Genomic DNA, 22,604 nt, shown 5'->3' on the forward strand with positions numbered 1-22,604 from the left:
TCTGAGGTGCTGGAGTGGCTGCTGGAGTTCAACCCAAACCTTTTAACCTTTTCCACAACACAGCAACCCGATTATTAACTGCTCCTTGAGCTCAGAACAGCTGAGTGAGCTGAGCTAATCAACACCTTTAAACCTACTGTCAGAGTCAGAGGCACGGCTAACACCTACAGCCTAGGACACCTTCAGCTCAAATCACCTACAACCTAGAAGACCTACAGCCTAGAAGACGTACAGCTCAAAACACCTACAGCCTAGGACACCTTCAGCTCAAATCACCTACAACCTAGAAGACCTACAGCCTAGAAGACGTACAGCTCAAAACACCTACAGCCTAGAAGACCTACAGCTCAAAACACCTAAAGCCTAGAACACCTACAGCCTAGAACACCTTCAGCTCAAATCACCTACAGCCTAGAAGACCTACAGCTCAAAACACCTACAGCCTAGAAGACCTACAGCCTAGAACACCTACAGCTCAGAACACCTACAGCTCAGAACACCTACAGCTCAAATCACCTACAGCCTAGAACACCTACAGCTCAGAACACCTACAGCTCAAATCACCTACAGCCTAGAAGACCTACAGCTCAAAACACCTAAAGCCTAGAACACCTACAGCCTAGAACAACTTCAGCTCAAATCACCTACAGCCTAGAACACCTACAGCTCAAAACACCTACAGCGTAGAACACGTACAGCCTAGAACACCTACAGCTCAAAACACCTACAGCCTAGAACATCTACAGCTCAGAACACCTACAGCCTAGAACACCTACAGCTCAAAACACCTACAGCATAGAACACCTACAGCCTAGAACACCTACAGCATAGAACACCTACAGCCTAGAACATCTACAGCTCAGAACACCTACAGCCTAGAACACCTACAGCCTCGAACATCTTCAGCTCAAATCACCTACAGCCTAGAAGACCTAAAGCCTAGAACACCTTCAGCTCAAATCACCTACAGCCTAGAAGACCTACAGCTCAAAACACCTAAAGCCTAGAACACCTACAGCCTAGAACACCTTCAGCTCAAATCACCTACAGCCTAGAAGACCTTCAGCTCAAAATACCTACAGCCTAGAAGACCTACAGCCTAGAACATCTTCAGCTCAAAACACCTACAGCCTAGAAGAGCTACAGCTCCAAACACCTACAGCTCAAAACACCTAGAGCCTAGAACACCTTCAGCTCAAAACACCTACAGCCTAGAACACCTTCAGCTCAAATCACCTACAGCATAGAAGACCTACAGCTAAAAACACCTAAAGCCTAGAACACCTACAGCCTACAATACCTATAGCTCAAAACACCTACAGCCTAGAACATCTACAGCTTAGAACACCTTCAGCTCAAAATACCTACAGCCTAGAACACCTACAGCCTAGAACACCTTCAGCTCAAATCACCTACAGCCTAGAAGACCTACAGCTCAAATCACCTACAGCCTAGAAGACCTACAGCTCAAAACACCTAAAGCCTAGAATACCTACAGCTCAAAACACCTACAGCCTAAAACACCTACAGCTCAAAACACCTACAGCATAGAATACCTACAGCCTAGAACACCTACAGCATAGAACACCTACAGCCTAAAACATCTACAGCTCAGAACACCTACAGCCTAGAACACCTACAGCCTAGAACACCTTCAGCTCAAATCACCTACAGCATAGAAGACCTACAGCTCAAATCACCTACAGCCTAGAACACCTTCAGCTCAAATCACCTACAGCCTAGAAGACCTACAGCTCAAATCACCTACAGCCTAGAAGACCTACAGCTCAAAACACCTAAAGCCTAGAACACCTACAGCCTAGAACACCTACAGCCTACAATACCTTTAGCTCAAATCACCTACAGCCTAGAACATCTACAGTTTAGAACACCTTCAGCTCAAAATACCTACAGCCTAGAACACCCACAGCTCAAAACACCTATAGCCTAGAACACCTACAGCTCAAAACACCTACAGCCTAGAACACCTACAGCTCAAAACACCTACAGCGTAGAACACCTACAGCTCAAAACACCTACAGCCTAGAACACCTACAGCTCAAAACACCTACAGCCTAGAATACCTACAGCTCAAAACACCTACAGCCTAAAACACCTACAGCTCAAAACACCTACAGCATAGAATACCTACAGCCTAGAACACCTACAGCATAGAACACCTACAGCCTAGAACATCTACAGCTCAGAACACCTACAGCCTAGAACACCTACAGCCTAGAACACCTACAGCTCAAAACACCTAAAGCCTAGAACACCTACAGCCTAGAACACCTTCAGCTCAAATCACCTACAGCCTAGAAGACCTTCAGCTCAAAACACCTACAGCCTAGAAGACCTACAGCCAAGAACACCTACAGCCTAGAACACCTGCAGCTCAAAACACCTACAGCCTAGAACACCTGGAGCTCAAAACACCTACAGTCTAGAACACATACAGCTCAAAACAACTCCCACCTACAATACCTACAGCCTAAAACACCTACAGCTCAAAACATCTGCAGCCTACAACATCAACACCCAAAACATCTGCAACCCCAATTCCAATTAAGTTGGGACGTTGTGTAAAACATAAATAAAAACATAATAAAATGATTTACAAATCTTTTTCAGCCTATATTCAACTGAATCCACTACAAAGACGAGATATTTAATGTTCAAACGGATAAACTTCATAGTTTTTTACTCTCATTTTGAATTTGATGCCTGCAACACGTTCCAAAGAAGTTGGGACAGGGGCAACACAAGACTGGGAAAGTTGAGGAATGCTCGAAAAACACCTGTTTGGAACATTCCACAGGTGAACAGGTTAACTGGAAACAGGTGAGTGTCATGATTGGGTATAAAGGGAGCATCCCTGAAAGGCTCAGTCGTTCACAAGCAAGGACGGGCGAGGTTCACCACTTAGTGAACAACTGCGTGAGCAAATAGTCCAACAGTTTAAGAACAACGTTCCTCAACGTGCAACTGCAGGAATTTAGGGATTTCATCATCTACAGTCCATAATATCATCAAAAGATTCAGAGAATCTGGAGAAATCTCTGCAGGTAAGCGGCAAGGCAGAAAACCAACACTGAATGCCCGTGACCTTCGACCCCTCAGGCGGCACTGCATTAAAAACCCACATCATTCTGTAACGGATATTCCCACATATTCCCACACTTCGGAAAACCATTGTCAGTGAACTCAGTTCGTCGCTCCATCTACAAGTGCAGGTTAAAACTCTGCCATGCAAAGCGAAGCCACATATCAACACCACCCAGAAACGCCGCTGCCTTCTCTGGGCCGAGCTCATCTGAGATGGACTGACGCAGAGTGGAAAAGTGTCCTGTGGTCTGACGCGTCCACATTTCACACTGTTTTTGGAAATCATGGACGTTGTGTTCTCCGGGCCAAAGAGGAAAAGGACTGTCTGGATTGTTTTCAGCACAAAGTTCAAAAGCCAGCATCTCTGATGGTGTGGGGGGGTGTTAGTGCTGTTAAAAGGAAAGGTGATGTAACTCAGTGGGAAACACGCCCCTGTCCCAACTTCTCTGGAACGTGTTGCAGGCATGAAATTCAAAATGAGTGAATATTTGCAAAAAACAATAAAGTTTATCCTTTGAACATTAAATATCTCCTCTTTGTAGTGAATTCAGTTGACTATAGATTGAAAAGGATTTGAAAATCATCGTATTCTGTTTTTATTTATGTTTTACACAACGTCCCAACTTCACTGGAATTGGGGTTGCACACCCTAAAACATAAAATACCTAATACAACTAAACACAGTGCATAACCCTAAAACTAAAATTAAACATACTTAGTTTAACATTAACACAATAGTCTGATTCTTAAACATTTAACATTAAAATTAAATTCATGTCCTTTAAACTTGAAATGATCAAAGCTAAATCCATCCCCTAAGCCTCTTAACCTTTAACCTCAACCAGGTGTTGTAGCCCTGGGTCGCTGCTGCTGCTTCTGGTGAGGTGTTGAACGTGTTAAAGTGCTCCGAAGGCTGTTTTCTGGTCTGGTGTTGATCATGTTAGATGTACTCTGATGTGCTTTGTCTCTAAGTTGTTCGCCGTGTTCAGGAGCTGAGTCTGAGCGCTGTAGTAACCTGAAATGGAGACCAAACTAAACGACTCCTGGAGCTGCGACAGCAGCGACGTCCAGGTATTTCGCTGAATATTTTTTCATTTTCTCCTCTTTTCTCTCTTTTCCTTTGTGCTGTGTTAACTCACCTGCAGAGTGTGGCTGAAAGGGCTGGAAGGGCTCAATCATCAAAGACTAAAAGAGCTAACAGGGTCGGTTCCCTGGACAAGGCTTAGACCTAGTTTTGGCCTACTTACTCTATTCAAAGGATAATCTCCCTTTACACTGTAACCTAGGACTAGGCTTAGTCCCTGAGCCTAGATATACTAAAGTAACAAACACTAACAATGCCAGGAGAGCATAAAATAAGATAGAAGGCCTGAGCTAAAATGCTAACAATAAAGACAAAAATGCTAAAGGAAGCCAACATCCTAACAGTAGAGATAGAAGTGCTAAAGAGCGCTAACGTGCTAAAGAGCGCTAACGTGCTAAAGAGCGCTAACGTGCTAAAGAGCGCTAACGTGCTAAAGAGCGCTAACGTGCTAAAGAGCGCTAACGTGCTAAAGAGAGCTAACGTGCTAAAGAGAGCTAACGTGCTAAAGAGAGCTAACGTGCTAAAGAGAGCTAACGTGCTAATGGTAGAGCTAGAAGTGCTAAAGAGAGCTAAAACGCTAACGGTGGACATAGAAGCGCTAAAGGGAGCTAAAACGCTAACGGCAGAGACGGAGGCGCTAAAGAGAGCTAAAACGCTAACGGTAGCAATAAAGGGAGCTAAAATGCTAAAGGGAGCTAAAACGCTAACGGTAGCAATAAAGGGAGCTAAAACGCTAATGGTAGCGCTAAAGGGAGCTAAAATGCTAAAGGGAGCTAAAACGCTAATGGTAGCGCTAAAGGGAGCTAAAACGCTAATGGTAGCGCTAAAGGGAGCTAAAATGCTAAAGGGAGCTAAAACGCTAACGGTAGGGCTAAAGGGAGCTAAAACGCTAACGGTAGCACTACAGGGAGCTAAAACGCTAATGGTAGCGCTAAAGACCAGCGTCATGGATCTTATTACACCAGCTGACAGAGGCTGGTCCTCGATGGAGGCTCCATGGTAGGTCACTGTTTCTAAGCTCAGATGTTTGTTCAGGATCTGCTGAAGATGCTGAAGGACAGAACCTGTGAGCTGCAGAGCCTGAAGAACCGGAGAGAAGAAATCAGCCAGCAGATCCACCTCGAGTAAAAGCCCACACCACAGCAGACGCTCAGCGTGAGGAACACTGTGTGCATGTGTGTGTAGATGAGTCTGTGTTCCTGCAGTCGCGAGGAGATGGACCGCAGGACGCTGCTGCTGCTGTACATGGATGAAGGCCTGATGGACGCCCTGATGAAGCTGGATGCGGTGAAGAAAGAGCAACAGAAGCTGGACCAGCAGATCCATGAGCTGACCACCAGGTTTGGCCACACAGCAGCGTGTTAATAGATAACCATGTGCCAGAATCCACATATGCAAGTCTTCTGCAGCCTTTAAGGTGGAATGGAGAACCAGAAGCTGGAAAGCTTGAAGCCTTTTGCAGCTTGTTTGTGCTTTTTGCTGAACTCTGGGTTTAAGACTGAGACTGAACGTGGGTTATGAATGTTCCACCTGTTGCTCTGTTACAGAAGCACGGAGCGGAGTAAAGTCTCTCTGAGCCAACTGCAGAAACAGGAGGCCACTCTGCTGGAGGAGGAGAACCAGCTGAAGCTACAGCGAGAGAACCTGAAGAAGGCGTTGGAGGACGCTCAGAAGAACACGCAGAAAGGTGACGCTCTTTACAGGCGGTCAGTGTTTACTGTCGGTCATTTACACTGTATGTATTAAAGGGGAACTCCACTGATTTTTCAGAATTCCTCCGTAATTAACGTTCTGTTCTAGATAAACTTAGTCAGAACTGTTCAAAGGGGTGGTGATAGGAACCAGACATCCAACACTGCCTGATGTCTGAGACCCAGTGTGTTCTTCAAGGGTTCAAGGGTTTTTCTTCAGGCTGAGAACGGAGACTGATGAAGGATGTACATCCGTTACTGATACGAGGTCAAGCTTGCGTGCATTAGCAGAACCCTCTTTCATGCTATATAGAACCATTTTCAAAAAGCTTCTATATGGAACCATACATGTTCTCCATTAATCTGAAGGACCATTTCACCATGCAGAGAAACATTTAAGCTTGAAATGTTCTGCATAGAACTCGTAGCTCTAAATAAGTGCATTTACTAAAGAACGCTTGAAGAACTTTCGCTTTCAAAGTGTGTACGATAGTTTAAGAAGATTTTGGCCTTAAAGTCCATTCATGGTGGAGGGAGACATGCAGGTCGCTGTGCGGCAAAATAGTCCCCAAAGAAAACTCATTATTCCAGATTTTCCACTGTTTTCCATCATCAACATTCCAGATAAGCTCAGAAGACTCGTGTAGGTTCTCTGGTGGTTCTGGATGGTAAATAAAGTGTCTATATCTGTGTTGTAGTCATGGCGACGCCTGGTTCCCATCACCACCACTGTAAAGACGTCTGAACTGTCTCATACCAAACCATCTGAATCCCTCTGATTACACCTCACATACTGAGGGGGGATTTTGGGAAGAATTGGTGGAATTCCCCTTTAAGCACTGACTGTCTCACATCTCGTCTCCGAACAGGCCCAGAGTTTCTGCAGGAGAATCAAACTCCACAAACCGACGCCTCTCGGAATGAGACTGCAGCTAAACCAGGGAGGAAAAGAGCAGCTCGCAGATAACAAGGCTTGGTTTAGTCCGGCTGAGCCCTCAGAGCACCATCTGTGCTCTTTATCTCCTCCGTCCTGTTTCAATAAATCTGATTTAAACCCAAACAGTGGTCTGTGACACAGTACAGAGCTCATAGCACAGAGCCCGCAGCACAGAGCTCACAGCCCACAGCGCAGAGCCCGCAGCGCGGAGCTCTCGGCTCACCGCGCGGAGCTCTCAGCCCGCAGCGCGGAGCTCTCAGCCCACAGCGCAGATGAGCACTGAGTCTCATCACTCCGCAGAACAATATCCAGATCAGCACAGTCTGACACAGACACTGCAGCTCTGACTGTGCTGTTTATTTAGTGCTGTTATTTATGCTCATGTACACGAGGAAATCTCTGGTTTAGGTCAACTGTAAGTTCAGTTAATACCAGCCTATTTTACATAGGAGGGAACTATTAATGTGACTAAATGAACTAATAAATTACTCTCAGAACAAAACCTCCTATCTCCAAACTGGTAAGTTCACAGGAGAAGGAAAAAACCTACCTAACTTTTAATGTGAGTCAATGGAACCAGACATCTTTCTAAGCTATTCATCGTAAACGTTTCACACAATATAACAATGTTTTTTCAAATTATGTAAAAATAACTGGAAAACGACAGAAATGGAGATACGAGGTTTTGTTCCGACAGCAGCGAAATATTCCATTCATATCCAGTAGTGTAGCATGATGAGTGAAAATGCCACAGACCTTCTTCTGATTGGTCAAAATCAACATGAACATGAAGATGAAGGTAATAATAATGAAATGCTGTGTTATATGGTTTAAAACGTTCGTCCTCATTGATCAAACTCAGTAAAAGACTGGATTTAATACGTCATTAAAGCTTACCGTGTTTGATTGATGTGGCTCATCAGTCAGATCGGAGATTAATCAGAGATCAGAGGATGAGGACGTGTAAAGTGAGTGTGGTGCACACTCAAAAGACGGTTCTTCAAGGGTTCTTTAGTGAATGCAATCGTTCTATTTACAACCATGAGTTCTATATGGAAACATTTCTGTGCTGAACTGGCTGTTTCCATGGTAAAGTCATTCCTCAGATTCACAGAGAATGTTGTATATTCATTCTGTATAGAACTATTTATGTAAATAGTTCTATATAGCACCAAAATGGTTCTTCAAGGGCTCTTTAGTAAAGAAAATGGTTCTATATAGGAGCAAGAACCAAACCTAAAGGGTCCATTACCTGGTGGAAAAGTTCTTCAGACTGATGGAGAATGTGCTGTAATGGTCCTACACAGAACCTTTTTGAAAAAGGTTCTAAATACCACCAAATGGGTGCTTGACATCATAACAATAGTAGAACCATTTTTGGTGCTGTAGAGAACAATATGCATTCTTCATCTGAGCTCCTGGTTCTAAGCAGACCACCGTTGTAAGTGTAGCGTGGTGTGGAGAGCAGCAGGGGGCGGTAGCGGCGCTGAACGCGCAGCTGCAGCGGAGAGAAGGAGAAGCAGCGCGTGTGACGGGCTGGAGGTTCGTGTTTAGAGTTTAATGTTAAATCTATAGAAATAGAAACGCGTTAAAACTCGTTTAAAGCTTAGTCTCACAGTTTCAGGGCGTTCCAGCTCTCAGTGGAGTCTCAGACCCAGCAGCCCGGGATCTGCGAGATCGTTAGAGGACCCGGTGTGTTTATAGATTAATGAGAGGAAAATGTGAGCCAGGAGAGCAGATTTAGGGGTGGTTCTAGATAGATGGGGGTTCTCTGACGGTGTACAGCCTGAGAGCGTTCTCAGAGTTCTGCTCAGATGTGATTGATCTGTTCTCAGAGTTCTGCTCAGATGTGATTGATCTGTTCTGACTGTTCTCAGAGTTCTGCTCAGATGTGATTGATCTGTTCTGACTGTTCTCAGAGTTCTGCTCAGATGTGATTGATCTGTTCTGACTGTTCTCAGAGTTCTGCTCAGATGTGATCCCTTGATGTGTTCTGCCTGTCCTCTCAGCGATGGCCGGTGTGGAGCAGCGCTCTGTGTTTGATTGTGCTGGAGATCTGCAGCTCATTGATGGACTCAGAGAGATTTCAAATCTGCCAAACCATCAGGAAGACCCCCAGTCCACCGCAGCGCCCCCTATCACAGTCGGTATGTGTTCTGCAATGGTCATATTTACACAGTGGAACCTTTTTTACTATATTTGACTCACTGTAGTGTGAGTAGTGTTTGACTCACTGTGCTGTTTGACTGTGTTTGACTCACTGTGCTGTTTGACTGTGTTTGACTCACTGTGCTGTTTGACTCACTGTGCTGTTTGACTCACTCTGCTTATTGACTCACTGTGCTGTTTGACTCACTGTGCTGTTCGACTGTGTTTGACTCACTGTGCTGTTTGACTCACTGTGCTGTTTGACTCACTGAGCTGTTTGACTGTGTTTGACTCACTGTGCTGTTTGACTGTGTTTGACTCACTGTGCTGTTTGACTGTGTTTGACTCACTGTGCTGTTTGACTCACTGTGCTGTTTGACTCACTGTGCTGTTTGACTGTGTTTGACTCACTGTGCTGTTTGACTGTGTTTGACTCACTGTGCTGTTTGACTCGCTGCGCTGTTTGACTGTGTTTGACTCACTGTGCTGTTTGACTCACTGTGCTGTTTGACTGTGTTTGACTCACTGTGCTGTTTGACTCACTGTGCTGTTTGACTCACTGTGCTGTTTGACTGTGTTTGACTCACTGTGCTGTTTGACTCACTGTGCTGTTTGACTGTGTTTGACTCACTGTGCTGTTTGACTCACTGTGCTGTTTGACTGTGTTTGACTCACTGTGTTGTTTGTGTTTGACTCACTGTGTTGTTTGACTCACTGTGCTGTTTGACTCACTGTGCTGTTCGACTGTGTTTGACTCACGGTGCTGTTTGACTCACTGTGCTGTTTGACTGTTTGACTCACTGTGTTGTTTGACTCACTGTGTTGTTTGACTGTGTTTGACTCACTGTGCTGTTTGACTGTGTTTGACTCACTGTGTTGTTTGTGTTTGACTCACTGTGTTGTTTGACTCACTGTGCTGTTTGACTGTGTTTGACTCACTGTGTTGTTTGACTGTGTTTGACTCACTGTGCTGTTTGACTCACTGTGCTGTTCGACTGTGTTTGACTCACGGTGCTGTTTGACTCACTGTGCTGTTTGACTGTGTTTGACTCACTGTGCTGTTTGACTGTGTTTGACTCACTGTGTTGTTTGACTCACTGTGCTGTTTGACTGTGTTTGACTCACTGTGCTGTTTGACTGTGTTTGACTCACTGTGTTGTTTGACTCACTGTGCTGTTTGACTGTGTTTGACTCACTGTGTTGTTTGACTGTGTTTGACTCACTGTGCTGTTTGACTCACTGTGCTGTTCGACTGTGTTTGACTCACGGTGCTGTTTGACTCACTGTGCTGTTTGACTGTGTTTGACTCACTGTGTTGTTTGACTGTGTTTGACTCACTGTGCTGTTTGACTCACTGTGCTGTTTGACTCACGGTGCTGTTTGACTCACTGTGCTGTTTGACTGTGTTTGACTCACTGTGCTGTTTGACTGTGTTTGACTCACTGTGTTGTTTGACTCACTGTGTTGTTTGACTGTGTTTGACTCACTGTGCTGTTTGACTCACTGTGCTGTTTGACTGTGTTTGACTCACGGTGCTGTTTGACTGTGTTTGACTCACGGTGCTGTTTGACTGTGTTTGACTCACTGTGTTGTTTTGACTGTGTTTGACTCACTGTGTTGTTTGACTGTGTTTGACTCACTGTGCTGTTTGACTCACTGTGCTGTTCGACTGTGTTTGACTCACGGTGCTGTTTGACTGGGTTTGAAATCAAATCAAATTTATTTATATAGCGCTTTTTACAACTGATGTTGTCACAAAGCAGCTTTACAAAAATGGGAATCACAGCACAGAGAATCAGACAAAACACTGAACATAATATACAGAATATACAGAACCCCCGTGAGCGCTGAGGCAAGGAAAAACTCCCTCAGAGCTGGAGGAGGAAGAAACCTCGGGAGGACCAAGACTCACATCTAAAGGGGGGACCATCCTACCACTGGTCAGACAACTTATAAGTTAAACATTGAAAAGTCAATTTTACATCCACGCAGTTCTAATATTGACTCACTGTGCTGTTTGACTCACTGTGCTGTTCGACTGTGCTGTTTGACTCACAGTGCTGTTCGACTGTGTTTGACTCACTGTGCTGTTTGACTCACTGTGCTGTTCGACTGTGTTTGACTCACTGTGCTGTTTGACTCACTGTGCTGTTTGACTGGGTTTGACTCACTGTGCTGTTTGACTGGGTTTGACCCACTGTGCTGTTTGACTGGGTTTGACTCACTGTGCTGTTTGACTGGGTTTGACTCACTGTGCTGTTTGACTCACTGTGCTGTTTGACTGGGTTTGACTCACTGTGCTGTTTGACTGGGTTTGACTCACTGTGCTGTTTGACTCACCGTGCTGTTTGACTGGGTTTGACTCACTGTGCTGTTTGACTCACTGTGCTGTTTGACTGGGTTTGACTCACTGTGCTGTTTGACTGTGTTTGACTCACTGTGTTGTTTGACTCACTGTGCTGTTTGACTGTGTTTGACTCACTGCGCTGTTTGACTGTGTTTGACTCACTGCGCTGTTTGACTGTGTTTGACTCACTGCGCTGTTTGACTGGGTTTGACTCACTGTGCTGTTTGACTCACTGTGCTGTTTGACTGGGTTTGACTCACTGTGTTGTTTGACTCACTGTGCTGTTTGACTGGGTTTGACTCACTGTGTTGTTTGACTCACTGCGCTGTTTGACTGTGTTTGACTCACTGCGCTGTTTGACTGTGTTTTGACTCACTGCGCTGTTTGACTGTGTTTGACTCACTGTGCTGTTTGACTGTGTTTGACTCACTGTGCTGTTTGACTCACTGTGCTGTTTGACTGTGTTTGACTCACTGTGCTGTTTGACTGTGTTTGACTCACTGTGCTGTTTGATTCTGTATATGACTCCGGTGTTTGTGTGCAGGTGCTCTTGATGAGAGCCGGAGGAAGGAGGACGCTGTTGTCGGGGGCGTCTCAGACAGGATGCTGTGTTCGGCGTGTCAGTGTCCGTTTGAAAGTCGTGAAGAACAGGTAGATCCTCCACTGATACGGCTGGTTTACCTGTTTAACCTGCACGAGAGCTCAGTATTTAATCATGTGAAAGAGGAGCTTTAGTTTCATTTTAGTTTTGTTTTTTAGAATTGCTCAAACTAACGAATTAGCCCAGCCGCAGATTCAGCTCAGCCAGGTTCCTCCTGCTGTTTTAAGGCGTGATGTAGATACACAGCCTTCAAACACTGAGAGCACAGAATCTAAAGAATCTCTACTCAGTAAAGCCCTTCAGTCTGGGTCAGATGACGTGGACACTCCTCGCTGCAGGTTTTTGTTGATGACAGTAGCTCTGTTTGTCCAGATGGAGCACTATAAGCTGGACTGGCACCGCTGTAACCTGCGGCAGCGGCTGGCCGGACAGCCGTCACTCTCCGTGGAGGAGTTCGAGAAGAAAACAGGAGCAGGTGCGTTCATTTCTTTTCATCTCTGTTTATCAGATAAAGCATCATGTTCAGTGTATCTGAGCAGTGAGATGTTCAGGCTGACCCATCTTCAGGAGTTTAGTGTAGGTCTCTGAAGGTCAGCAGATCCTAGAGGACGAGTCTCACAGACCAGGAGTAACGAGTGTTTATCAATTAATTAATTTAAACAATTTTACCAAATGATTCATTTTCCTCCAGAAGGTCATGTTATGGAATTCCCTACACACAGAAATGAGCTTAAATAATGGCAGAAATAAGATGATGCAGTGAGGTTTGTGTCCCATTAAACGCAACACACATGAACACTCACTCACTGACCCGGTCAGTCAGTGCAGAATGAGTCCAGATTCTGGCCTGAACATTTTCTCAAGTGCTCGTTCAGGGGAGGTTCTCAGGCAGCAGATGGCTAGTGTTGCTGTGGTGGACGCGGCTGAAGTTGTTTCTTGTTTGAATTTTCCCGTTCCACCTTAAATGATGAAGCAGTTATTACTACAGTGTTTGAGGTGGCTGAATGTAACTGCTGCCCCATTTAAGGTGGAATGCCGTTGTGCACACAGCAGTCATGTCACTGTGTCGAAGAAGAGATTTTGTTTTTGAATTGAAGGACAAATGTAAAAAAAAGTGATTTTAAAAAGCAATTCGCCAATTTAAAATATTGATGTTGATGCATTTTCAGCATCATCATCATCAATTGCGTCGACTGATGGCAGCAGCACTAGTAGGAATTCTCTCTGTCACTAGTGATGAATAAGGAGCCCACTGCATTAAATACTCTTTACACGTTTGTTTTCCTGTGTAAACTCCGCCCCCAACTCTAGGGCTGGAAGTTAAACACCACAGGTTCATGTCCTGATGTCCGAAAGAATAAATTACACAGATTTAGAAACTACAAACAAACAAAACACAGAGTTTGACCAGCGTGTCACAAACCTTTACTGACCAAATTTGGCCTCGGCTTAGAGTCGGGTTTGAGTCGCTGTTTTCTGAGTTCTGGGATAGACGTGTTGAAGTTTCAGTCTGCGGTGACGGAGTCGTGGTGAGATCTGTCCAGTAGACAGTTTTCCTCAGTTCCACTGCTGGACCGACTGGACGCTGGGCTGAAGTTCTCTGTCTAGCTGAGAGGGTCCTGAGTGAAACACCACTTACTGTTTTATATTGTCTGTGTGTTTGTAAACAGGTGACCTGTCCAGCATCTCTGGCTCAGACTCGGACTCTGAGGACGACGAGGCGGATGGTGGTGATGGTGGCCATGGTGATGAGGTGACCCCAGAGGGGTCGGATGGTGGCCGGCTGTCCAGCAGGGTGATTTTCCAGAACTCTGATGGACAGTACGTGACCCTGTACCGCTGCACGCTGCCCTGCAGAGTGAGTACCTGAACCTCCAGGAGAACCTGGAGAACCCACAGGACAGCCTGATGGGATGTTTAGTAACAGTTTTTAAATAATAGTGAATAAAAATATTTAAAATATTTTTAGGAGAAGTCCACCCATTTTTCATAACTCCCCTGTAATCCAGTGCGTGAGGTGTAATCAGAGGTTCAGAGGGTTTGGAGTGAAGTGGTTCAGACGTCTTTACAGTGGTGGTGATGGGAACCAGGTGTCGCCATGACTACAACACGGATATAGACACTTTATTTACCATCCAGAACCACCAGAGAACCTACACGAGTCTTCTGAGCTTATCTGGAATGCTGATGATGGAAAACAGTGGAAAATCTGGAATGATGAGTTTTCTTTGGGGACTATTTTGCCGCACAGCACCCTGCATGTCTCCCTCCACCATGAATGGAGTTGAAGTTCTCTAAACTCTCATAAAACAGCGTCTCAGTCATCAGGCAGTGAATTCAGAACCAGTTCATGTAGGAACTGTGAGGAGCTTTTAGAGGGGGACGTCTGGTTCCCATCACCACCACTGTGAGCAGCTCTGACTCAGATCAGGTCAGTTTATCTGGAACAGAGAACCGCTCTGAACCACTCTGATTACACCATAACTAGTTAATTATGGAGGAATTTAGAAACTGGGGTGGAATGAGCCTTTAATGAAGCCGTAAATCTTTTCACTGTACTGTGTGTTTTCAGACCGACTCCGAGGTGAGCCTGGTGGACTCTCTGCTGAAGATTTCAGACAGGACGGTGTGGGTGATCCTGATGACCGGTGGAGGTCACTTTGCTGGAGCTGTGTTTCGGGGGTCAGTTCAGACACTGACATTCAGAGGTTATCTCTCAGAGCATGTGATGGGCGGGGCTAAACTGCTGCAGGGTGAATGGATTTGTTCCTAATGAAGTTGTTGTGATGTTCCAGTAAAGAGGTTCTGCAGCATAAGACGTTTCACCGCTACACAGTAAGAGCTAAAAGAGGAACCGCTCAGGGTCTGCGTGATGCCCAGAACCGCAGCCACGCCCCCAAATCCGCAGGAGCCGCTCTCAGGAGATACAACGAAGCTGCTCTGCTGAAGGTGATGCAGCTTTAACATCGTTTCCTCAACAGTGAAACTGTTATCCTACTGTGTTCTTATAACAGGGCTCTGAGGGGCATTAAGTGTTTTATTTTGCATCGCCCCTACGCTTCCTGTAGTGTATTACAGTCTGTCAGAGCGACTGTGTGGATCATATGAACATTATAGAGCTTTTTAAATGAAACAGTAGAAGCCGTATCGCCCCCTACGCTTCCTGTAGTGTATTACGGTCTGTCAGAGCGACTGTGTGGATCATATGAACATTATAGAGCTTTTTAAATGAAACAGTAGAAGCCGTATCGCCCCCTACGCTTCCTGTAGTGTATTACGGTCTGTCAGAGCGACTGTGTGGATCATATGAACATTATAGAGCTTTTTAAATGAAACAGTAGAAGCCGTATCGCCCCCTACGCTTCCTGTAGTGTATTACGGTCTGTCAGAGCGACTGTGTGGATCATATGAACATTATAGAGCTTTTTAAATGAAACAGTAGAAGCCGTATCGCCCCCTACGCTTCCTGTAGTGTATTACGGTCTGTCAGAGCGACTGTGTGGATCATATGAACATTATAGAGCTTTTTAAATGAAACAGTAGAAGCCGTATCGCCCCCTACGCTTCCTGTAGTGTATTACGGTCTGTCAGAGCGACTGTGTGGATCATATGAACATTATAGAGCTTTTTAAATGAAACAGTAGAAGCCGTATCGCCCCCTACGCTTCCTGTAGTGTATTACGGTCTGTCAGAGCGACTGTGTGGATCATATGAACATTATAGAGCTTTTTAAATGAAACAGTAGAAGCCGTATCGCCCCCTACGCTTCCTGTAGTGTATTACGGTCTGTCAGAGCGACTGTGTGGATCATATGAACATTATAGAGCTTTTTAAATGAAACAGTAGAAGCCGTATCGCCCCCTACGCTTCCTGTAGTGTATTACGGTCTGTCAGAGCGACTGTGTGGATCATATGAACATTATAGAGCTTTTTAAATGAAACAGTAGAAGCCGTATCGCCCCCTACGCTTCCTGTAGTGTATTACGGTCTGTCAGAGCGACTGTGTGGATCATATGAACATTATAGAGCTTTTTAAATGAAACAGTAGAAGCCGTATCGCCCCCTACGCTTCCTGTAGTGTATTACGGTCTGTCAGAGCGACTGTGTGGATCATATGAACATTATAGAGCTTTTTAAATGAAACAGTAGAAGCCGTATCGCCCCCTACGCTTCCTGTAGTGTATTACGGTCTGTCAGAGCGACTGTGTGGATCATATGAACATTATAGAGCTGTTTAAATGAAACAGTAGAAGCCGTATCGCCCCCTACGCTTCCTGTAGTGTATTACGGTCTGTCAGAGCGACTGTGTGGATCATATGAACATTATAGAGCTTTTTAAATGAAACAGTAGAAGCCGTATCGCCCCCTACGCTTCCTGTAGTGTATTACAGTCTGTCAGCATGACCTGTAATTATTATATTACTTCACTTTTACGTTGTTTTTGTTTGCACACCCGTTCTTATGTCTTCAGGACATTCAGGATCTGCTGAAGAGCTGGGCTGAGTATTTGAAGGAGGCGAGCTCGATCTTCCTGCGAACTCCAAAGTATAACAGGAGCGTGTTTTTCGGAGGCCGCGGAGCGCCGCTGGAAAAGAAAGACCGGAGAATCCATTCACTTCCTTTCGCCACTCGTAGAGCCACTTTCAGTGAAGTACAGCACGTCCACAACGTCCTCTCAACACTGCACATCTACGGTAAACAGCTCTGATCTGCTCTGATCTGCTTCTGCTCTTTTTCTGTATGATGCTTCTACTTATGATTTCTGTCCTGCTCGTCTGGTTTTGGGAGGTTTTGCAGTGTTTGGTTTCAGTGATTTCTGCTCAAATTTTTTAAAAGGTCCCTGAGTTTGGAAAAGATTAATTAAACTTAAGAAGAAGAACTGAACTTTATCTATTATGAATGTTAATGTTTGTGTTTAGTATGAATGTTATTATAATTAAGAATGTCATTCAAACTTTAGTAGAAGAAAAAGTGTTATAATCTGAAAATACTCTGGGAAGTATAAACCTATCACAATATTAATGAAGTACATGTAACTCATTCCTCACAACCCCTGAATAACACTAATCATTTTTTGTGTTATTACAGGTAGAAACACAAATATTTCCAGTATCTTCAGTTTGAGTAAGAAAGTGTGGCAGAGGAAAGCTCCGAATCCTGCAGCTCAAACTCCTCAAACAGCACCAGGTCAGTTTAACTCCTCAGACTGCACCCGGCTGGTTTAACTCCTCGGACTGCGCCGGGCCGGTTTAACTCCTCAGAGTGGCTGTAGATGATCAGTAGATCCCAAATGATGAGTTCTGACTTCTTATTCGAACTTTTGTTGTTTTTGTAAGAACCTCTTAGCTGTTGTTGACACAAATAGGGTTACTTTTATTTGCATCGACCCAAATGATGAACAACACATCCAGCTCGTATATTTACTGGAGGCCAGTGTTCATCAGGTTATGGGGCGTCCATATAAGCCTTTAATGACAACTGACATAAAGCAGTATAAGCATTTCTAAAGGCCGATTGCAGCAGTTTTTAGTAGTCTTAACAGTTTCTGAGGTGACTGGACTCAGCTGGACTCAGCCGTAATAAATGTTTATGTAGGGTTTGTGTCAGTTGTCATTCAAGGCTTATGAACGCTGACCTGTTGCCATAAAAGCTAATGAACGTGGACAGTAACTTTGTTTAGCTTATAAAACTAATATCATATAAAAATTCAGTTAGTGAAGCATGTGTTGTGATTCTAAAGATGCTCTTCATAACATCATAATTGAGTAAGTAATCACAGTGTAATTTTAATATGTAACTGATACGCATGTAGTGCAGGTCTGGACGAGCTGTGTGATTAACTGTGCTGAGCTGTTCTCTGCGTTTGTGTTTGTAGAGGAGGATGAGGAGCAGCGCTCAGACGATGAAGGCTCTGTAGAGCTGGAGATGGTGGAGATGACGTTAGACACGCTGGATCTGAGAGAACATGAGGTGAAGCCCAACAAGAAGAAACAGAAGAAAAAGAAAGAGAGAAAGAAAACAGACGGTGAAGTAACAACTCTGACCTGTTTCTCAGAAACACTTTTAGCTCCTCGTTAAATTTACTTTTGTATTATTAATGAATAAAAAACTAAAATGAAGTAGATTCCAAACCTTGAACAGTAGCGTGCTGTTTGAGTGAATCTCACTTACTCTGTTTATGTCTGGCTGTAGACTCGGGCTGTGTGGTGGAGGAGGAGGTGCAGCACGTAGCAGTGGTCACTCAGGAGGCTGCAGAGAAACCTAAAGCCAAAAGAAAAGCCAAGAGCAAAGACCAAGGCGCTGCAGAGGAAGGTGCGGCGCTCTCCCAGTCTGAGGTGTGGGAGTACAGTGTGAGGGACGCTCTCTACACCGCCTGCAAAACAGGAGACGTCCCAGCTCTGCACAGTCTGCTGCAGCTGCCTGAGTCTCCAGCAGAGCCCAGGGGTCCAGAGGTCTCTCTCAGTCCCCTCACACTCCTCAACACCCCCATCGACTCCGCGGGGTTCACTCTGCTGCACGTGGCTTCGGCTGCAGGACAGAAGAACATCGTCAGACTGCTGCTGGAGGCAGGAACTGACCCAGCCTGCAGGTACACAACACCTTTACCCCTCCTTTACCTCCCCTCAACCCTCCTTTACCTCCCTCAACCCTCCTTTACCAGCCCCTCAACCCTCCTTTACCAGCCCCTCAACCCTCCTTTACTTCCCCTCAACCCACCTTTCCCTCCCCTAAACCCACTTTTACCTTATTTAAGTCCACCTTTCCCTCAGCTAAACACTGTGTTTTTTCTGGTGTGTGTAGGGACAGTAAAGGTCAGACTCCGTATGCAGTCGCTGCAGAGAAAGACACTCGGAATGCCTTCAGGAAGTTCATGGCTGACCATCCCAACAAATATGACTATGCAAAAGCTCAGGTAAAGCAAGCCTTATCACTCAGTTACCCTCTCCAGGCTCCGCCCACAGATGTGTTCTTTCATAGCTACTGCTTTCATGTTGGACAAGTTTTACAGAACGCTGGTAAAAACCCCCATAAACCATGAAGAAGAAGAAACCGTAGAACGGTTTATATCACAATACCTACATTTAGAGATTTGGGCCATTTCCATCCTGTAATGTGGAGGTAATCCTGTGCTGTGTCTTTGTGTAGGTAATCTTTAGTTGTTAGGAACTCATGTGAGAGATACTATCAGTGCAATGATCATGGTTCTTTATCCTGGAGGTTCCTGGACCTCTGACAGCTGAAATCGAGAGGAAGAAGGTGGAGAAGAAGAAAGCACAGCGAGCGGCGAAGAAACAGCGAGAGAGAGAGCAGAAAGAGGAGAAGAAGAGAGAGGAGGAGGAAGAGGAGGAGAAGAGGAGGTTTTTATCACTGAGTGACCGAGAGAAGGTACTGCTGAGTAAAAGTGGATGATCATCTCACTTCTCTCTTATTTCTGTATTTTGTGCTGATGTGCTGTATGTTTATCTCAGAGGGCGTTGGCTGCAGAGAGGAGACTGGCAGAGCAGGCGGCTACAACAGGAGTAACACTGACCAACAGCAGGTACGCTCTGACCGACCAACAGCAGGTACGCTCTGACCGACCAACAGCAGGTACGCTCTGACCGACCAACAGCAGGTACGCTCTGACCGACCCCGAGCAGGTACGCTCTGACCGACCCCGAGCAGGTGCGCTCTGACCGACCCCGAGCAGGTGCGCTCTGACCGACCCCGAGCAGGTGCGCTCTGACCGACCCCGAGCAGGTGCGCTCTGACCGACCCCGAGCAGGTGCGCTCTGACCGACCGACGGCAGGTGCGCTCTGACCGACCGACGGCAGGCGCGCTCTGACCGACCGACGGCAGGCGCGCTCTGACCGACCCCGAGCAGGCGCGCTCTGACCGACCCCGAGCAGGTGCGCTCTGACCGACCGACGGCAGGCGCGCTCTGACCGACCCCGAGCAGGCGCGCTCTGACCGACCCCGAGCAGGTGCGCTCTGACCGACCGACGGCAGGCGCTCTCTGACCGACCCCGAGCAGGTGTGCTCTGACCGACCGACGGCAGGCGCGCTCTGACCGACCCCGAGCAGGTATGCTCTGACCGACCGACGGCAGGCGCGCTCTGACCGACCCCGAGCAGGTATGCTCTGACCGACCGACGGCAGGCGCGCTCTGACCGACCCCGAGCAGGTATGCTCTGACCGACCAACGGCAGGCGCGCTCTGACCGACCCAGAGCATGTACAGTCTGACCAAGCAACAGCAGGTACGCTTTCACTCTCCCACCACACTGGTAACTGGCCTCTCTCTCTCTGGGTGACTAGGGTGGTCCTCCCTCTCCCCCATCTCTGTGCCATACTAGCCAACATGGGTACCTGTTAGCTGACATAATACTGCTAACTGAAAATAGACTACACTAGCTCAATCTACTGACTGAAAATAGACTACACTAGCTCAATCTACTGACTGAAAATAGACTACACTCGCTCAATCTACTGACTGAAAATAGACTACACTCGCTCAATCTACTGACTGAAAATAGACTACACTAGCTCAATCTACTGACTGAAAATAGGCTACACTAGCTCAATCTACTGACTGAAAATAGACTGCACTCGCTCAATCTACTGACTGAAAATAGACTGAAAATAGACTGCACTCGCTCAATCTGCTGACTGAAAATAGACTGCACTCGCTCAATCTGCTGACTGAAAATAGACTGCACTCGCTCAATCTGCTGACTGAAAATAGACTGCACTCGCTCAATCTGCTGACTGAAAATAGACTGCACTCGCTCAATCTGCTGACTGAAAATAGACTGCACTCGCTCAATCTGCTGACTGAAAATAGACTGCACTCGCTCAATCTGCTGACTGAAAATAGACTGCACTCGCTCAATCTGCTGACTGAAAATAGACTGCACTCGCTCAATCTGCTGACTGAAAATAGACTGCACTCGCTCAATCTGATGACTGAAAATAGACTGCACTCGCTCAATCTGATGACTGAAAATAGACTGCACTCGCTCAATCTGATGACTGAAAATAGACTGCACTCGCTCAATCTGATGACTGAAAATAGACTGCACTCGCTCAATCTGATGACTGAAAATAGACTGCACTCGCTCAATCTGATGACTGAAAATAGACTGCACTCGCTCAATCTGATGACTGAAAATAGACTGCACTCGCTCAATCTGATGACTGAAAATAGACTGCACTCGCTCAATCTGCTGACTGAAAATAGACTGCACTCGCTCAATCTGATGACTGAAAATAGACTACACTAGCTCAATCTGCTGACTGAAAATAGACTACACTAGCTCAATCTGATGACTGAAAATAGACTACACTGGCTCAATCTGATGACTGAAAATAGACTACACTAGCTCAATCTGCTGACTGAAAATAGACTACACTAGCTCAATCTGATGACTGAAAATAGACTACACTGGCTCAATCTGATGACTGAAAATAGACTACACTGGCTCAATCTGATGACTGAAAATGGACTATACTAGCTCAATCTGCTGACTGAAAATAGACTATACTGGCTCAATCTGCTGACTGAAAATAGACTATACTGGCTCAATCTGCTGACTGAAAATAGACTGCACTAGCTCAATCTGCTGACTGAAAATAGACTACACTGGCTCAATCTACTGACTGAAAATGGACTATACTAGCTCAGTACCTATACAGTACCTAACGTTAGACGTCTCCCTTGACATCTAGCCAGCAAAAGGCACAGCGCCACCTACTGTACTGAAGTACAGTAATACTGAAGATGATTTAGCCGAGTGGTTGTGAGGTCATAGATTGACCACCTCTGTTTGTTTGCTGCAGGCGGTGTTGTCAGTGTGGAGAGTCGTTGTTGGGGAAGATTCCGTTTGAGTATCTGGATTTCTCCTTTTGTTCTCCACGCTGCGTCCAGACCCATCGAAAAGCCAATGCTGCAGCTCGAACCTGACCAGACCCTGACCACAGAGTGACCGCGGTCAGAACGGGACCGGACTGGAGGAGTCATGTCTTACTGCCACAGGAGGAACTGGTGCTGCTTCCTCTATCACTGCTGTTGATCAGCACAGCGGGAGGAGCTGATTTTATACACAGTGCCTTTAAACTTCCTCAGTAACACACAAATCCACCTGTTCTACAGCAGTTTGGCCCCGCCCATTCAGCATCCTGCAGTTTGGCCCCACCCATTTAGCATGCTGTAGTTTGGCCCCGCCCTTTTAGTTATCTTAAGCAGAATGAATGAGATGAATTATTGAATGAGACACAATACAGAATAGCCAATCAGGACAGAGCTCATTTACATCCACATGCAGAGGAGAAATACAGCCTTTAACTAGGAAAATGTGGTGATTTGTATCAAACCTTTGGAAAAGCGAGGAGTAAATGAACTTTTAATGGGCAGTGTGAATATTGATTATGCAGGAATGATCGATAATAACATTAATGTGCAGATAAAAGCCACTCTAATGAATGATGAACAGTGACGGATAAAGTGAGGCACTGGACCGGTCTGGAAAAGTGCATTATTATTAAAAATGAGGAATATGAGGACAGTGAAGTGTATTAATGTAAATCTCTGTTTGAGCAGTAAATTGTGATCATATTGTTGGTTTTTGAATCTCAGGACCTGAACTGCTTTAACCATTAACTGAAAATAATAAACAAAGCAATAATGGAAATATGAAGTGATTGTTTTCCGT

General features: G+C 45.6%; 2 protein-coding genes across 5 annotated transcripts; both read left to right on the forward strand.

Annotated features, from left to right (window-relative positions):
* The first annotated feature begins 3,928 nt into the window (after nucleotides 1-3,928).
* Nucleotides 3,929-6,940, forward strand: si:ch211-167j6.3. Of its 2 annotated transcripts, XM_037538998.1 has the most exons (6): nucleotides 3,929-3,984; nucleotides 4,078-4,176; nucleotides 5,225-5,313; nucleotides 5,395-5,529; nucleotides 5,737-5,876; nucleotides 6,750-6,940. In XM_037538998.1, the coding sequence occupies exons 2-6, from the start codon at nucleotides 4,126-4,128 to the stop codon at nucleotides 6,845-6,847; spliced, it is 513 nt and encodes a 170-aa protein (XP_037394895.1). In that variant the 5' UTR covers nucleotides 3,929-3,984; nucleotides 4,078-4,125; the 3' UTR covers nucleotides 6,848-6,940. The 2 variants fall into 2 exon arrangements, with proteins under 2 accessions (XP_037394895.1, XP_037394894.1); XM_037538997.1 differs by lacking the exon at nucleotides 3,929-3,984 and having other exon boundaries at nucleotides 3,993-4,176.
* A 1,347-nt stretch (nucleotides 6,941-8,287) lies between these two features.
* On the forward strand, nucleotides 8,288-22,589 carry ankzf1 (ankyrin repeat and zinc finger peptidyl tRNA hydrolase 1). 3 transcript variants are annotated; one of them, XM_037538961.1, is made up of 15 exons: nucleotides 8,288-8,359; nucleotides 8,827-8,964; nucleotides 11,857-11,963; nucleotides 12,286-12,388; nucleotides 13,584-13,771; nucleotides 14,486-14,595; nucleotides 14,709-14,862; nucleotides 16,385-16,607; nucleotides 17,002-17,100; nucleotides 17,789-17,938; nucleotides 18,106-18,502; nucleotides 18,715-18,826; nucleotides 19,132-19,299; nucleotides 19,383-19,453; nucleotides 21,733-22,589. In XM_037538961.1, the coding sequence occupies exons 2-15, from the start codon at nucleotides 8,829-8,831 to the stop codon at nucleotides 21,854-21,856; spliced, it is 2,142 nt and encodes a 713-aa protein (XP_037394858.1). In that variant the 5' UTR covers nucleotides 8,288-8,359; nucleotides 8,827-8,828; the 3' UTR covers nucleotides 21,857-22,589. The 3 variants fall into 3 exon arrangements, with proteins under 3 accessions (XP_037394858.1, XP_037394856.1, XP_037394857.1); XM_037538959.1 differs by having other exon boundaries at nucleotides 8,315-8,359; nucleotides 8,779-8,964; XM_037538960.1 differs by lacking the exon at nucleotides 8,288-8,359 and adding an exon at nucleotides 8,398-8,509 and having other exon boundaries at nucleotides 8,779-8,964.
* Nucleotides 22,590-22,604: the final 15 nt, after the last annotated feature.

Source organism: Pygocentrus nattereri, chromosome 6 (assembly GCF_015220715.1).
Source record: "Pygocentrus nattereri isolate fPygNat1 chromosome 6, fPygNat1.pri, whole genome shotgun sequence".
Taxonomy (NCBI): domain Eukaryota; kingdom Metazoa; phylum Chordata; class Actinopteri; order Characiformes; family Serrasalmidae; genus Pygocentrus; species Pygocentrus nattereri.

Bases quoted from the DNA above. Each gene is read 5' to 3' on its own strand.
- si:ch211-167j6.3 (XM_037538998.1), top strand. From the start codon at position 4,126: ATGGAGACCAAACTAAACGACTCCTGGAGCTGCGACAGCAGCGACGTC. The intron at 4,177-5,224 runs GTATTTCGCTGA...ATGTTTGTTCAG, and splicing joins GCGACAGCAGCGACGTCCAG to GATCTGCTGAAGATGCTGAA. The intron at 5,530-5,736 runs GTTTGGCCACAC...GCTCTGTTACAG, and splicing joins ATCCATGAGCTGACCACCAG to AAGCACGGAGCGGAGTAAAG.
- ankzf1 (XM_037538961.1), top strand. From the start codon at position 8,829: ATGGCCGGTGTGGAGCAGCGCTCTGTGTTTGATTGTGCTGGAGATCTG. The intron at 12,389-13,583 runs GTGCGTTCATTT...GTTTGTAAACAG, and splicing joins CGAGAAGAAAACAGGAGCAG to GTGACCTGTCCAGCATCTCT. The intron at 14,863-16,384 runs GTGATGCAGCTT...TTATGTCTTCAG, and splicing joins ACGAAGCTGCTCTGCTGAAG to GACATTCAGGATCTGCTGAA.